Source organism: Anguilla anguilla, chromosome 2, assembly GCF_013347855.1.
Source record: "Anguilla anguilla isolate fAngAng1 chromosome 2, fAngAng1.pri, whole genome shotgun sequence".
Taxonomy (NCBI): domain Eukaryota; kingdom Metazoa; phylum Chordata; class Actinopteri; order Anguilliformes; family Anguillidae; genus Anguilla; species Anguilla anguilla.
In genome coordinates, this window is record NC_049202.1 from 75,748,710 (window position 1) to 75,762,969 (window position 14,260).

Here is a 14,260-nt window from a genome sequence, read left to right on the forward strand (position 1 = left end):
CTAGGAACATATTTAGGAAGCAGATCAGTAATGAATTCAGGGACAAGTGCAGGAACAGATTTAAAAAGAATCTTAAGATCAATTCTAAAATGAATGGGTAACCAGTGTAAGGACTTTAAAACAAGTAATGTGTGAAGCCCAGAGAACAGTGCGCTGCAGTAGTCCAGCCAGCTTGTAATAAAAGTGCATTAGTTTCCCAGTCACCTTGAGTGAGAACAGGTCTGATCTTAGAAAGGTTTCTCAAATGGTAAAATGCAGTTTTGATCGCATTCCGGATGTGTGGCTCAAATCTCAGAACACTGGCAAAGATAATACCTCAGAGTTTTGATGTTCTGCGATAGCATCTTACATTACATTTATTTAGCAGATGCTTTTATCCAAAATGACGTACAAAAGTGCATATCATGTTCATTGGACAACTACAAAACAGGTTCTAAAAGGTACAATACTCATTTTGTACAGCTATTTCTAGCCAAGAACACAGTTCAGTTCACACAGTGAACACTATTCTGACCTAACTTATGCCAAGCCAAACTAGAAAGAAGAACAAGCTACAATATTAGGACACATACAAATTACAGAAAGTGCTGGAATGGGGGTACATGTAACATGAGTGAAAGGGGGAATTTAAAGTGAAATGGTACGCAGAGTGGTGGCCGTTAGTCCAGGTATAGTCTGAAGATCTATATCTTTGTGTCGTTTTCTCTCGGGGTGCTTTGGGTCCAAATATCTGTATCTTTTGTTATTTAGCAGTAGATGTAGATGTTTATCAGCGATACTAATTCCGGCGCCTTGTCCTTATCAACACGCGCGGAGGGAAACCTCGGAGTGCGCGTGTGGAGAGCATAACTGCGTGCGCGCGATGCTCGCTATAAAAGGCTGTTCTGATGGGAGAGGAGCTGTTCGCAGACTGCGATTGAGGCGACTCACACACGAACGCACTCATTTTAGGGGAATGTTTCGTGATGGCACGTCTAAGCGCAATGCTTATGTTTTGGAGAGCGAGTAACTGAATGATTTCGGTTGCTCAGTAGCCTACCTTGACGTACAGTACCGGGGGCCAGCTGTATTTCGGTTAATTTACATGTCGCCAATCTGGTGTTCAGTGGCTGCTGATTTTCACCCCACTATTCTGTATAGTTAAACAAACATTGAAAATGAAAATTAATTTCGGAACTGTGGTTGTTGTTGCTGGCTTCGCGGGGATGTTAAGTTTTGGATTCCTGGCTGCAGCCATCGGGAGTGAGTACTGGTATATTATAGAGGTGAACAAACTGAACCAGACAGACTCGGAGGAACTGAACTCTCATTCTGGACTGTGGACGACGTACGAAGGTATGTCCAGACTTGGCCAGTATTATCTCGCGTTATTGAAAGACTCGCGCTCTGAGGTGGGAAATATTAGCGTACTTATGTCACTACATCGTTTTTTATGGATGTATACGATTTGTGATGCAGTAAATGACAATTTCATGCTGTAAGTCTTAAATGTTATCTGTCTTTCTTAAATCGGAATGCCCAATCATGCCGACAGGCACGCGACGCTTATCGCAGCCTCAGTTGTTGAATCCTCTGCGGGGATAATTAAGCGCTTCCTAGCCCGGGAAGCTTCCGTTCATCCCCGCAGTTCACAAGTCGCGCGCTAAAACTTGAGAGGAAGACCCTCCATGCGCACCTTGGCAGGTGTCAGACAGACTGCGAGACTCATTTGTGCGCTGGGAAGGACACCTTGACACAACGAGCTTTCCAGCGTTACATAAAAAAAACACTTGGTTTCACGAGATTTTATTTCAATAAGAAAATAGCCCATGTTACACTAACATCGTTAAAGCAGACAAATGGCCTTTACAATGTGATCTCATATCAATTTAATGCAAGCCTGTGTGGAGTGAAGGCGCGTGATGGTCTATGTGCAATACTGAACTTTATCCTCACACAAATAGATTATTAATTCTGTCGATCAGTGCACATTCCAGAGTGCGACCAAATGTTATCTATTAAGAGTTGAATTAACACTTTTCAAGTTTAATTACCATGGACATTTTATTGTGCACCTTTATTATATTTCAGTAATATAATATTAGTGTCTGGACTATTAAATGCCACACATTCACTGTGTAACTTACCTGTAAAGAAACCACTTTAAAAAGAATACACCAGTGGGCTAAATTCCCAGGAGCTAAGAGTGGATGGATGGTGTAGGCCTACAGGCTTGCTTCGTTGTTTGTGCCACATTTACACAAGAATTCTAACCCCATTACACTTACGTGCTTACTCACTACGCACATTTCTGTTTCCTGTAGTAATGTTGCTAATTTCCTCTGCTGGTGCTTATAGGAGGGGATGTTATTATCTGGAGCTTCTGCGTTTTACTGCTCGTACCAGAGCCCTCAGGACACGCTAACACTTCCTCCGTTTTCATCTCGCACAACTGAGCTCTTTCTGCACAGATGGAATAAAATAAACTGCTATTGTCTCTTTGCTTGGCAACTTAGTCTGACCTCTACCAGATTACAAAGCCCCCATTTACATATGTTTACATTTATACAGCTGGATATTTAGTGAAGCAGATCAGGCTGTGCAGCTCACTCAGCTGCGATGTGAACCTGCAACCTCTGGTAAAAACCTTGTGTAGAGGTGCTCTCCTGGTGGTGAACTGTGACCTGGTTACCCCTCTAGATTCCCAAATTTTCTCCTGCCTTTTGGGGAGCATATATCTTTTCTGTGATCCCCTGTCCTGACTGGCTCTGAGCATGCACAGACATTAGGACTCGTAGGATACTGAGCAGACTGGCTCTGAGCATGCACAGACATTAGGACTCATTGGATACTGTGCAGACTGGCTCTGAGCATGCACAGGCATTAGGACTCATAGGATACTGTGCAGACTGGCGCTGAGCATGCACAGACATTAGGACTCATTGGATACTGTGCAGACTGGCTCTGAGCATGCACAGACATTAGGACTCGTAGGATACTGTGCAGACTGGCTCTGAGCATGCACAGACATTAGGACTCATAGGATACTGTGCAGACTGGCTCTGAGCATGCACAGACATTAGGACTCATAGGATACTGTGCAGACTGGCTCTGAGCATGCACAGACATTAGGACTCGTAGGATACTGTGCAGACTGGCTCTGAGCATGCACAGACATTAGGACTCATAGGATACTGTGCAGACTGGCTCTGAGCATGCACAGACATTAGGACTCATAGGATACTGTGCAGACTGGCTCTGAGCATGCACAGACATTAGGACTCGTAGGATACTGAGCAGACTGGCTCTGAGCATGCACAGGCATTAGGACTCATTGGATACTGTGCAGACTGGCTCTGAGCATGCACAGACATTAGGACTCATAGGATACTGTGCAGACTGGCTCTGAGCATGCACAGGCATTAGGACTCATTGGATACTGTGCAGACTGGCTCTGAGCATGCACAGACATTAGGACTCATAGGATACTGTGCAGACTGGCTCTGAGCATGCACAGACATTAGGACTCATAGGATACTGTGCAGACTGGCTCTGAGCATGCACAGGCATTAGGACTCATTGGATACTGTGCAGACTGGCTCTGAGCATGCACAGACATTAGGACTTGTAGGATTGTTCTGTCCTGTTCAGAGTGGGCTGTCAGACTCATGCCATGGATGCAGTCTGTCCTGCACAGCGGGAGAGAGAGTAATATCCCATCACCCTGGAATGTAGGCCAAGCAGAGTGTAGCAGCTGCATTCAGGACCACAGTGCAAAACCATAATGTCTGCAGCTCCTCGCTGGCAATCAAACATAAAAACCCTCCGGGAACATAACTGCTTCATTGTGAAAACCTGATAATGATACATAATACCTGAAGCCGTTAATCAAGTATCTTGATGATCCGACTTTTGTAATAACGGCTCATTCATATCTCCTGTGTACAGCTGTTTAAGCACAGAGCTCTGTGTTCATGCAGTAGAGCTGTTTAAGCACAGAGCTCTGTGTTCAGGCTGTAGAGCTGTTTAAGCACAGAGCTCTGTGTTCATGCAGTAGAGCTGTTTAAGCACAGAGCTCTGTGTTCAGGCTGTAGAGCTGTTTAAGCACAGAGCTCTGTGTTCATGCTGTAGAGCTGTTTAAGCACAGAGCTCTGTGTTCATGCAGTAGAGCTGTTTAAGCACAGAGCTCTGTGTTCACGCTGTAGAGCTGTTTAAGCACAGAGCTCTGTGTTCACGCAGTAGAGCTGTTTAAGCACAGAGCTCTGTGTTCACGCTGTGGAGCTGTTTAAGCACAGAGCTCTGTGTTCACGCTGTAGAGCTGTTTAAGCACAGAGCTCTGTGTTCATGCAGTAGAGCTGTTTAAGCACAGAGCTCTGTGTTCACGCTGTAGAGCTGTTTAAGCACAGAGCTCTGTGTTCACGCTGTAGAGCTGTTTAAGCACAGAGCTCTGTGTTCACGCTGTGGAGCTGTTTAAGCACAGAGCTCTGTGTTCACGCTGTAGAGCTGTTTAAGCTCAGAGCTCTGTGTTCATGCTGTAGAGCTGTTTAAGCACAACGCTCTGTGTTCAGGCTGTAGAGCTGTTTAAGCACAGAGCTCTGTGTTCAGGCTGTAGAGCTGTTTAAGCACAGAGCTCTGTGTTCACGCTGTAGAGCTTTTTAAGCACAGAGCTCTGTGTTCATGCAGTAGAGCTGTTTAAGCACAGAGCTCTGTGTTCATGCAGTAGAGCTGTTTAAGCACAGAGCTCTGTGTTCACGCTGTAGAGCTGTTTAAGCACAGAGCTCTGTGTTCACGCTGTACAGCTGTTTAAGCACAGAGCTCTGTGTTCACGCTGTACAGCTGTTTAAGCACAGAGCTCTGTGTTCACGCTGTAGAGCTGTTTAAGCACAGAGCTCTGTGTTCACGCTGTAGAGCTGTTTAAGCACAGAGCTCTGTGTTCACGCTGTAGAGCTGTTTAAGCACAGAGTTCAGTGGGAGTTTGACGGCCTCCTGTTTTTCTTTAAGGGAGAAGTGGCAGTGCTCATTCCATCTACTCCTTCTCTGACTCCTCTGGATACAATTACACCGAGCCGGAACAGCGCATACGCAGTGTGTACCACTGTGTGATGAGTACCGCTCTGTGTGATGAGTACCTCTGCGTGATGAGTACCACTGTGTGATGAGTACTGCCCTGTGTGATGAGTACTGCTCTGTGTGATGAGTACCACTGTGTGATGAGTACTGCTCTGTGTGATGAGTACCACTGTGTGATGAGTACTGCTCTGTGTGATGAGTGCGTGCATGATGAGTACTGCTCTGTGTGATGAGTGCGTGTGTGATGAGTGCGTGTGTCATGAGTACCATTGTGTGATGAGTACATGGGTGATGAGTACTGCTCTGTGTGATGAGTGCGTGTGTAATGAGTACCGCTTTGTGTGATGAGTATCACTGTGTGATTAGTACTGCTCTGTGTGATGAGTACCACTGTGTGATGAGTACTGCTCTGTGTGATGTGTTATTACTCTGACGTAGTGCTCTCTGGTGCCCCCTCCAGGCATGCATAGGATGATCGTGATCCTGCTGCCACTCAACCTGGTGCTGCTGGTGTTCGGCGGTATCTGTGGCCTCGTTAGCGCCCTGTCACGGAGCCCCGCCCTCCTAATTGGCTCCGCCTCCTACATCTTCCTCTGCAGTAAGTGTGTGGACCCCAGTCCTCTGAACCCAACATATTTAAGATCACTGTCGACAAAAGTGATTAATCAAAAAGGTTACATTTTTATGCGTGTCCGCATTTGTGTGTCTGTGTAAGAGAGAAATATTTATTTGCATGCATTTTTAAAACACGTAAGTAGTGAACAAAAAAAAGTGCAGATCTCCGCCAGGTCTGTTAGCTTTGCTGATGCAACAATAGAGGCTACACAATCAATCCAAACAGACAAATACAATATTACAAGTTTTTACCATGTGCCACTGAAAATCCCCAAAACACTGATTCAGTGAAGTAACGTTAAAGGTGGTGACATGTTAGCTAATTTTATTCATATCAGCCACGATGTGTTAGAAAGAGCTAACGTTGATGTTATAGTCTGGCACTTTCATTTCAAATCTGGACAGGAACAATTCCAAAAGACCAGTGATGTAAAATATCAATTTCAATGTGAAAATGGCAACAAAATAATTGCACAGATTCAAACGTTAACGTATCCTGTTAGTTGGAAGATTATTTTGTTGGCATTTTAACATTGAAATTGACATTTTACTTCGCTGGTCTTTCATTCCAAACGGAAGCAGTTGTTGATCACTTGCGGCCTCTACCGGCCGGTTAGGAGGAGTGAGGAGTTAGAACTCAATGTATTTCAATGGACAATGATGGAAATTAATTAAAATAAAATACTTGTCGTTGACCGATTTGCAAAATATTAGAGAATTCAGGTCCTTGGGCTGCTGTCAGCACGCACAACAAGTATTAGGCTGATCGGCCCAGTAGTATGCAAGATTAGCTGCGGACAGATACACAAACAAAAACACACGGGACCAAACGCATAATCCCCTCCAGGCTCTCGCCTGGCGGAGATAATAACAATTGTTGGCACAGGGTCACTCATTACAGCCCTTTCACACAGTAGAGCTGGACCAGGCTGGCTCATTATAGCCTTTTCCCACTCTAGAGCTGGAACCAAGCTAGCTCATTATAGCTCTTTCCCACTGTAGAGCTGAACCAGGATGGCTCATTATAGCCTTTTCCCACTGTAGAGCTGAACCAGGCTGGCTCATTATAGCCCTTTCACACAGTAGAGCTGAACCAGGCTGGCTCATTATAGCCCTTTCCCACTGTAGAGCTGAACCAGGCTGGCTCATTATAGCCCTTTCCCACTGTAGAGCTGGAACCAGGCTGGCTCATTATAGCCTTTTCCCACTGTAGAGCTGAACCAGGCTGGCTCATTATAGCCCTTTCACACAGTAGAGCTGGAACCAGGCTGGCTCATTATAGCCTTTTCCCACTGTAGAGCTGGAACCAAGCTAGCTCATTATAGCCCTTTCCTAGTGTAGAGCTGGAACCAGACTGGCTCATTATAGCCCTTTCCCACTGTAGAGCTGAACCAGGCTGGCTCATTATACCCCTTTCCCACTGTAGAGCTGGAACCAGACTGGCTCATTATAGCCCTTTCCCAGTGTAGAGCTGGAACCAGAATGGCTCATTATAGCCCTTTCCCACTGTAGAGCTGGAACCAGGCTGGCTCATTATAGCCCTTTCCCACTGTAGAGCTGGAACCAGGCTGGCTCATTATAGCCCTTTCCCACTGTAGAGCTGGAACCAGGCTGGCTCCTTATAGCCCTTTCCCACTGTAGAGCTGGAACCAGACTAGCTTATTATACCCCTTCATAGAGCTGGGGGGGTGGTTAGATATGTTGGTGAAACAGGACTATTCAGCTGTTGTTGGTCAGACAAACACATTAGAAAGAGGTGCTGTGGAATCACTATGATTTTGACAGGGGAGGTTACCATTATTTTAAAATTCTAAATTACTGCTAGTGAAATTTCCGGCACTCTCCTCCAAAGCACAGTGTCATGGCGCTCTGAATGTATGAGAGTTCCTCAGCTGCAGATGTGTGTGGAGCCTTGTGGGAACCTCGGGCCTCTCTGGCCCCTCAGTGGAGACAGTCACTGTTGCCCACGGATACGAGTCCATGACAGGCAGGGCTGATGAGTGTAAGCTGATTGGACAAGCCCTGTAATGGGTCGGTATCCACGGGCAACCAGCTTCGTTTAACCCATCTTGGGTCTCGGAGGTAATGCAGAGATGCTAATGCCAGCCTGCTTCCTGTTTGCGTTTCTGTATGGTAATGTGTTTTTTTTTTTGTTGTTGCTTGTTTTTTGCCCTGCTATTACAACCCATTTCATTAAAAAAACAAAACAAAATTGTTCAGAGACAAGAAGTGGTTCAGGAACATTTGTTCAAAGTAATTTTGCGAAATGGGTTTAAATTTCTGTGCCTGTCATCTCTTCATTAGGAGCATTGTGTGGAAATCACTGAGATGAAGTTTCTAGACAGTGTATAAATATACAATGAGCTCCATAATGTTTAACAAAGACATATTTATTCTTCATTTGGCTCTGTACTCTAAACTTTTACATTTGTAATCAGACAATTTACATGTGGTGAATTCCCAGCTTTTATTAAAGGGTATTTTTTATACGTTTTTTGTTTCACCATGTAGAAATTACGACACTTTATATACATAAATCCTCTCATTTCAGGGTATTATAATGTTTAGGACAAATGGCTTTACAGGTGTTTTTGATTAGTCAGGTGCATTCAATTGCTTCCTTGCATGTTTAAGAGCTTTCAATATCTAGTGTTGATTCTAGGGTTTTAATTGCCTTTGAATTCTGTTATTGGCATTTGTCAACATGAGCACCAGAGTTACATTACATTACAGGCATTTAGCAGACGCTCTTATCCAGAGCGACGTACAACAAGTGCATCAGTTCAAGGTGCAGAAAAACACACTAAGCGAGTGGTGCCCGTGGAAGCTTTTAACAGGCTGATAAATAAGAACAGTCAGAGACATAGACCAAACTTCAAGCAGTCATTACATGCAAAGGGAACAAAGTACTAAACATAACTACTTGCATTTACATAACATTATTATGTTCCGAACATTATAGTGGGCTATCTGTGAAAAGTACTGTTATTTCTACATTGTGAAAGCAAAGTGTATAAAATACCTTTAAATAAAATATGAGAATCTGCACTTAAACCACATGTGAATTGTTTTATTACAAATCTAAAATTGAGTACAGAGCCAAGTCAAGGAAAACATGTCTCAAACATTATGAAGCTCAATGTAGGTTTAGAATATTATTTTCTAATGAATTTATATTTACGCATTTCACACCAAGTGTGGCTGGAGTTGGCTCAGGTGCTGCTCATATTCTAATCTCAGTATTAAAGCTTGACAGAGCACCTCATTACTGGTGTTGTATATGAGAGGTCCTCATTACTGGTGTTTTATAGGAAAGTCCTCATTACTGGTGTTTTATATGAAAAGTCCTCATTACTGGTATTTTATGAGTGGTGCTCATTACTGGTATTTTATATGAGAAGTCCTCATTACTGGTGTTTTATATGAAAAGTCCTCATTACTGGTGTTTTATATGAGAGGTGCTCATTACTGGTGTTTTATATGAAAAGTCCTCATTACTGGTGTTTTATGAGAGGTGCTCATTACTGGTGTTTTATATGAGAGGTCCTCATTACTGGTGTTTTATATGAAAGGTCCTAATTACTGGTGCTTTATATGAAAAGTCCTCATTACTGGTGTTTTATATGAGAGGTGCTCATTACTGGTGTTTTATATGAAAAGTCCTCATTACTGGTGTTTTATATGAAAAGTCCTCATTACTGGTGTTTTATATGAGAGGTCCTCATTACTGGTGTTTTATATGAAAAGTCCTCATTACTGGTGTCTTATATGAGAGGTCCTCATTACTGGTGTTTTATATGAAAAGTCCTCATTACTGGTATTGTATATGAGAGGTCCTCATTACTGGTGTTTTATATGAAAAGTCCTCATTACTGGTATTTTATGAGTGGTGCTCATTACTGGTATTTTATATGAGAAGTCCTCATTACTGGTGTTTTATATGAAAAGTCCTCATTACTGGTGTTTTATATGAGAGGTGTTCATTACTGGTGTTTTAAATGAAAAGTCCTCATTACTGGTGTTTTATATGAGAGGTCCTCATTACTGGTGTTTTATATGAAAAGTCCTCATTACTGGTGTTTTATATGAAAAGTCCTCATTACTGCTATTGTATACGAGAGGTCCTCATTACTGGTGTTTTATATGAAAAGTCCTCATTACTGGTGTTTTATATGAAAAGTCCTCATTACTGGTGTTTTATATGAGAGGTCCTCATTACTAGTGTTTTATATGAAAAGTCTTCATTACTGGTGTTTTAAATGAAAAGTCCTCATTACTGGTATTGTATATGAGAGGTGCTCATTACTGGTGTTTTATATGAGAGGCCCTCATTACTGGTGTTTTATATGAAAAGTCCTCATTACTGGTGCTTTATATGAGAGGTCCTCATTACTGGTGTATTATATGAACAGTCCTCATTACTGGTGTTTTATATGAGGTCCTCATTACTGGTGTTTTACATGAAAAGTCCTCATTACTGGTGTTTTAAATGAAAAGTCCTCATTACTGGTGTTTTAAATGAAAAGTCCTCATTACTGGTATTGTATATGAGAGGTCCTCATTACTGGTGTTTTATATTAAAAGTCCTCATTACTGGTATTTTATATGAAAAGTCCTCATTACTGGTATTGTATATGAGAGGTCCTCATTACTGGTATTGTATATGAGAGGTCCTCATTACTGGTGTTGTATATGAAAGGTCTGCTCCAATCCTACCAGTGCAGAGTCCACAGGAGAGTCAGTAGATTGATGAATGTGGATCCCCCTCTCTTCTGTTCTGTTCCCCAGGTCTCCTCACCCTGTGTGGGGCCTGCCTGTACCTCAGCTACTCCCAGCAGGCCCTGGAGGAGTTGCAGCGGCAGGTGGGACTGGAGCTCATGGCCCATGTGCACTTGTGCTTCGGCTGGTCGCTGGGCGTGGCCTGGCTGGCCTTCAGCCTGGAGGTCCTGACTGGGACTCTGCTCCTGCTGGCTGCCAGGATGGCCTGTGTGAAGCACCAGCGCAACCCAGCAAATATCTGCACCTCCTCCTATACATACTGCACCTCCTCCAACACCTACAGCACCAATACCTAAACCACCCCCTCCAATACCTACTGCACCTCCTCTGATACCTACTGCACCTCCTCCAACAACTACAGCTCCAATACCTACTGCACCTCTTCCGATACCTACTGCACCTCCTCCAATACCTAAACCACCTCCTCCAATACCTAGTGCACCTCCTCCAATACCTACTGCACGTCCTCCAATACTTAAACCACCTCCTCCAACACCTACAGCTCCACCACCAACACCACCACCTCTAACACTGACAGCTCCACCACCAACACCGCCACCTCCAAATCCTACAGCACCAACACCACCACTGCCACCACGAACACCTAAACCACCTCCATCTCCCAACACCTACGCCACCGAAACCACCCCTCCAGCACAGCCAATTACGGCACACATGCACCCAGCCACTGCACGATGAATGAGCATAGCTAACATACTGCAGTTTACACCCATTTCTGTGTGGCATCCAAACTAATAACCAGCATTTATATTGTTATGTGGCACACTGGACATGTTGTTTGTCTACATTATTAAGAAATTAAAACATTATTAATAACATAAATGATTGACAGGCCCATAACATAATAAAAGGTGTAAGAAGTGTGTAACTTTTACTGTGCCACTGCTGGTAAAACTCTTGTACCAAATTAATGAAAATATGTAGATACATCCGAATTGAATCAAGCTATTCATGTGAAAGATACCAGCAATTAAATGTCATGCATCCCGGATTCTATTGTTACATATATATTTATTCTGTGAGACTTGGACTTGAAGATCTGCAGTGTTATTTCCAGCGCTGATGGTGCGGTGAGTGAGAGGGCGGTTCCTGGCTTCCATGTTAAACTCCATCAGCAGCAGTGGCCTTGAGCTACAGAGGAAAAGGATTTCTACAGCCACGCCTTTCAGAAGCATTCTCATTGGACAGGAGAGAGCTGGGAGGAAGCCCGTTTTATCCCACTTGGCCAGTTTGCCTGGGCTGTTTGGACCAGGTTCTCCTCCCATTCCTACTGCTCCATTGTGTGGTCATTATTTAAAGTCAGACTGTGGGAAATAATTGAATTTAATGAGAGATTCCATGCAATTTGACAGGAAATGAGCATGGAGAGGAAATAAGTGTGGAGAGAGGAAATGAGCATGGAGAGAGAGGAAATGATAATGGAGAGAGAATATGAGCATGGAGACAGGAAATGAGCATGGAGAGGAAATAAGCGTGGAGACAGAGGAAATGATAATGGAGAGAGAAAATGAGCATGGAGACAGGAAATGATAACGGAGAGAGGAAATCACAGAGCTGCTCTTACAGCACCAGTCACAGAACACCAATCACATAGCTGCTCTTACAACACCAGTCACAGAGCACCAATCACATAGCTGCTCTTACAGCACCAGTCACAGAACACCAATCACATAGCTGCTCTTACAACACCAGTCACAGAGCACCAATCACATAGCTGCTCTTACAGCACCAGTCACAGAACACCAATCACATAGCTGCTCTTACAACACCAGTCACAGAGCACCAATCACAGACCTGCTCTTATAGCACCAATCACAGAGCTCCTCTTTACCATTCTGTACAGTACCAATCACAGAGCTGCTCTTACCAATCCCAGAGCACCAATCACAGAGCTGCTCTTTCCCCAGGAGTGTTTCATCTTCACCTCTGTACCATTATGCAGGAGCTAGGTGCAGTTAAAAGATCTTCCAAACACACCATTCCACTTTTGGCCATTAGAGGGCGGCAGCTCCACAGTGAGTGAAAGACTTTCTCCAGCTCACTGCTGCCTCCACAGGACATGAAGTTTCACTACAGGTAGGTAGCACTGGACTTTCTGGAGAAAACACCTTCTGCGTGTCCTAAGCGTGGGAGCTGGGAGATGTATGCAGCGACAGTACTGCTGACCGGAGATCAGATTCCCTGTGGGTTTAAGGAGGAACAGGCAGCCATTCCTCATCTACACAAAGACCTGACATGGGCACCACATATGCTGACCACAACACAACCAGATACGGGTGGGTGCTTATGCCCCCATTACTTCTGAGATCATATTGGTAACAATGGAGGACGTTCTTGGGTGAAATGGATTTTGGGGCCGATTTGTGTGTTTTTGATTAAAACCATGCAGCTTTAGAAATACTGAATGCCATTATTTCAGCACCACGGTGATGTCATAGCTTCCACGGCGGAATATTTTTTCATCTGGAGCGCTTGGCCAAGCCCTTTCCTGCTTGCCATTTTCCCAGGATGCATCTGTGATGTTTTAAACATAATCTGCAAGAAGGTTCAGAATGTCACTTGTTCCATGTTTCCGACCGAACTCGGTCACATGACTTTGCGGTGATTATGCGCGATTAAGGCCATTTCTCATGATCTGATGCTCATATCAATTTCAGGCTTCATAGAGAGCTTCAGAATATGACTTGCTAGTGATATTTAGCCTCAGACAGGCTGCTTTGGGCGGGATGGAGGCTGTGATGTGTGCAGCAAATGCACGCTAATTTGGCAGGGTTTGATCAGGGTGACAAAGCCCCGCAGCCTTTGGTGTTATTTATTTGGACTCTGATTTCTGACATCATCGCGCAGACGCTGGCATCACTGCACAGTAGAGTGGGTCATGGCTGAGGCTCGCAGCCTTGGACCGGATCTGGACTGGATCCGGAGCGGATCTGGACCGCGCCGGTGCTGACTGTGGCCTGTAGCTCCACAGGGTCGTCCAGGGCACGGGAGAGTTCAGCTGGTCATCGCTCTAGGGCAAGCCCCACTGACCAAAAAAAGCGCTCTTAAGATCGCATGTCTTATGATTGTCAAAGCCGCATGCGAAAGGTCTTCCTCTGACGGCGCTCTGTAGCGAGTTTAGCTGTGGTCTGCGACACAAAAACAAGTAGCTGATGGACGCCACATGGTCCCGAGGAGACGGCTGAGCTCGGCGGGCTCGGCCCAGCGGCTCGCACATGGAGCGCGGCTGCGCATGCAGACAGATCCACATTCCAGGCCGGGGTGGGAATCGCACACACGCAGCATGAATTAACCGCCAGCGCTGGATCGCGTTGCGCTGTATACTTTGTGTGTCATGTATGAGCATTATGGCGAATGATTCACGATTCTCACGTTTCTGTGCAATTGTAAATCAGAAATAAGCACTTCCCTAACGAAAAGGAGATGTCAAAGCACATATGAATCTAGACTGCATTTCTAGACATGACATATTAATTATAGAGAACTAAACAACCCATGCATGATATTCTTATAGTTATTTCATAGGTATTAAAAATGTGTTCAGCTTGTGATTAATATTCTTGTAATAATTTTAAAAACCAGCATGACTAATTCAAGCTCCTCATTGAAGGAGACTGAAATAAACATCATGGTGATCCTACAAGATTCTCTGCGCATTTTGATGTATTTAATTGAGTGTTCTATAGAATTTTCCAAAACCCCATCGGACCTGATAGAAAAATCCATTAGGCTTAATGGTCCTGTAGAATTCTGATTAAATTCTGACAAACCCCCATTAGATTTTTAGTTTATAGAG

General features: G+C 44.2%; 1 protein-coding gene across 1 annotated transcript; it reads left to right on the plus strand.

Annotated features, from left to right (window-relative positions):
• The first annotated feature begins 868 nt into the window (after positions 1-868).
• Positions 869-11,807, plus strand: LOC118218601 (transmembrane protein 235-like). Its single transcript, XM_035401234.1, has 4 exons — positions 869-1,335; positions 4,981-5,064; positions 5,510-5,647; positions 10,453-11,807. Exons 1-4 carry the CDS (start codon positions 1,158-1,160, stop codon positions 10,737-10,739), a joined length of 687 nt encoding a protein of 228 aa, XP_035257125.1. The 5' UTR covers positions 869-1,157; the 3' UTR covers positions 10,740-11,807.
• The last annotated feature ends 2,453 nt before the right edge of the window (positions 11,808-14,260 follow it).